At 57.2% G+C, this 1,608-nt stretch overlaps 1 protein-coding gene across 1 annotated transcript in view; it reads right to left on the bottom strand.

Moving 5' to 3' along the window:
- Window positions 1-650: 650 nt before the first annotated feature.
- The window catches only part of ankrd34a (ankyrin repeat domain 34A), a gene marked incomplete at both ends in the record, with an annotated part of 1,575 nt that continues 617 nt past the window's right edge, over window positions 651-1,608 (bottom strand). Inside the window, one exon of the mRNA XM_083904468.1 lies at window positions 651-1,608. This exon is cut by the window's right edge and continues 617 nt beyond it. Within this exon, the coding sequence (XP_083760594.1) occupies window positions 651-1,608 (958 nt within the window).

Here is a 1,608-nt window from a genome sequence, read left to right as displayed (position 1 = left end):
TGTGACCTGTGTGACCTCAGTGTGACCTCAGTGTGACCTCAGCGTGACCTCAATGTTGTCATGGAGACAGAGTTCAAACATAAACAGAGTTAAAATTATCGTCAGTGAACGAACAAAACGAGTTCGGTGCAAAAAGTGCGTCTGTAAACATCAACGAGTCCAAGGAAGTGCCAGGAAAACTGCACCTGGATCTGGTCTTTGTGGATCCTGGTCTTTGTGGATCCTGGTCCTGGAAGTATTTATGAAAACGTTTCATCTCACTTCATAAGTGGAGTTTTTGAAGTGTGAGCTGTGAGCGCCCCCTGCTGCTCAGTCTCAGTACTCACTCTCCCACACCAAAGAGCTGCTGGTCCTCTGCTGCCTCGTGTGGTCACTTTGTGTCAGTGAGTGATGGAGGCAGCAGTGGATCAACATGGACTTTGGTGTGGGAGAGTGAGCGGTGAGCTGCAGATGTGGTGCGGGCTTGTTGTCAGCAGCAGGGGGCGCTCACAGCCCGGTCAGTACCTCATACAACCACACGTCAAAAAACACAAACTGGTTAAGCTAACACCAGACGTCTGGTTTAACTAAACTCAGACTGAAGGTGCAAGAATCCAGATGGATGTGGAAGAGGTTTTAGATGTTAGTGATTTTCCATCATGCCTTGCTCATCAGTCTCCGTTGGACTCGACAACCTTCTCAGCCAGGATCTCCTGGAAGGTGGAGAGCTGTTTCATCTGCTCCGTCTGCATCGAGTGTCTCCTCAACAGCTTCTTCTTCACCTTGAAGTCCAGGCTTCGCTTTGGCGACGCCGGCGCCACCGGGACCAGGATCTTGTGTCCGCCGTGCACCGGGGAGCCGGGTCGCCCGTTGGCCCGTATGTCGGGGATGGGTCTCTGCGGGTTGATGTTGAGCGGTGGCAGGAAGCCTGGCCTGGTGTGGGAGATGTGGTCCAGCAGAAGAGTCCCAGACCCTCTTCGCTCCAGAAGTCCAGGCGGACGCCGGCGAACAGTGATGGGGGACAAAGAGTTGGGGATGTTCTCCAGAGACTCTCTGGAAGAGCTGGTGACCAGAGACAACGGCGAGGCGTTGTACCGCCGCCGCTCCACTGACACGCGGCCGGAGTCCGGAGATCCAGGGATGGACTCTGGGCAGAGGTGGGTGTCGGACTCGTAGTGCTCCATCCGGGTTAGTTTGGGATAAACCAGGGCCCGAGCTGCGACTGCACCAGATCCTCCAGAGTTCTCCTGGGACTCCGGGGCCGTGTTCCTGCGGTACAGGATCTGGTGCTGCTGGACTTTGTCAGCCCAGGAGCTGCAGAGGGCGCCGCAGTCCTCAGAGCAGGACCGGTCGATGGGTTTGGGCGAGCAGGGATCGTGGGTCTCGATGCTGTGTCGCCGTGACAGCAGAGGTCTGACTGGTTCTGCGATGCAGAGGCCGTTCATCTCCGTCACCGCCTTGTCCACGCCGCCCTCCTCCTCCAGACCTTTGTGAGGAACAGCGCTCGCCACAGAGGGCGCCACCAGGCCCCAGGGCTCCGAGTTCAGCCTCTTCAGGAGCTTGCGAGGCGGTGGCCTCTTCTCGCCCGGAGGTCGAGCTGAAGGTAGCGGTAAAGCCGAGGTGAGTGCG

The sequence above is a fragment of the Microchirus variegatus genome (genome assembly GCF_963457635.1).
Source record: "Microchirus variegatus genome assembly, chromosome: 2".
Taxonomy (NCBI): Eukaryota; Metazoa; Chordata; class Actinopteri; order Pleuronectiformes; family Soleidae; genus Microchirus; species Microchirus variegatus.
Note: the sequence above shows the minus strand (reverse complement) of the source record. Positions and strands in the feature narration are given on the sequence as shown.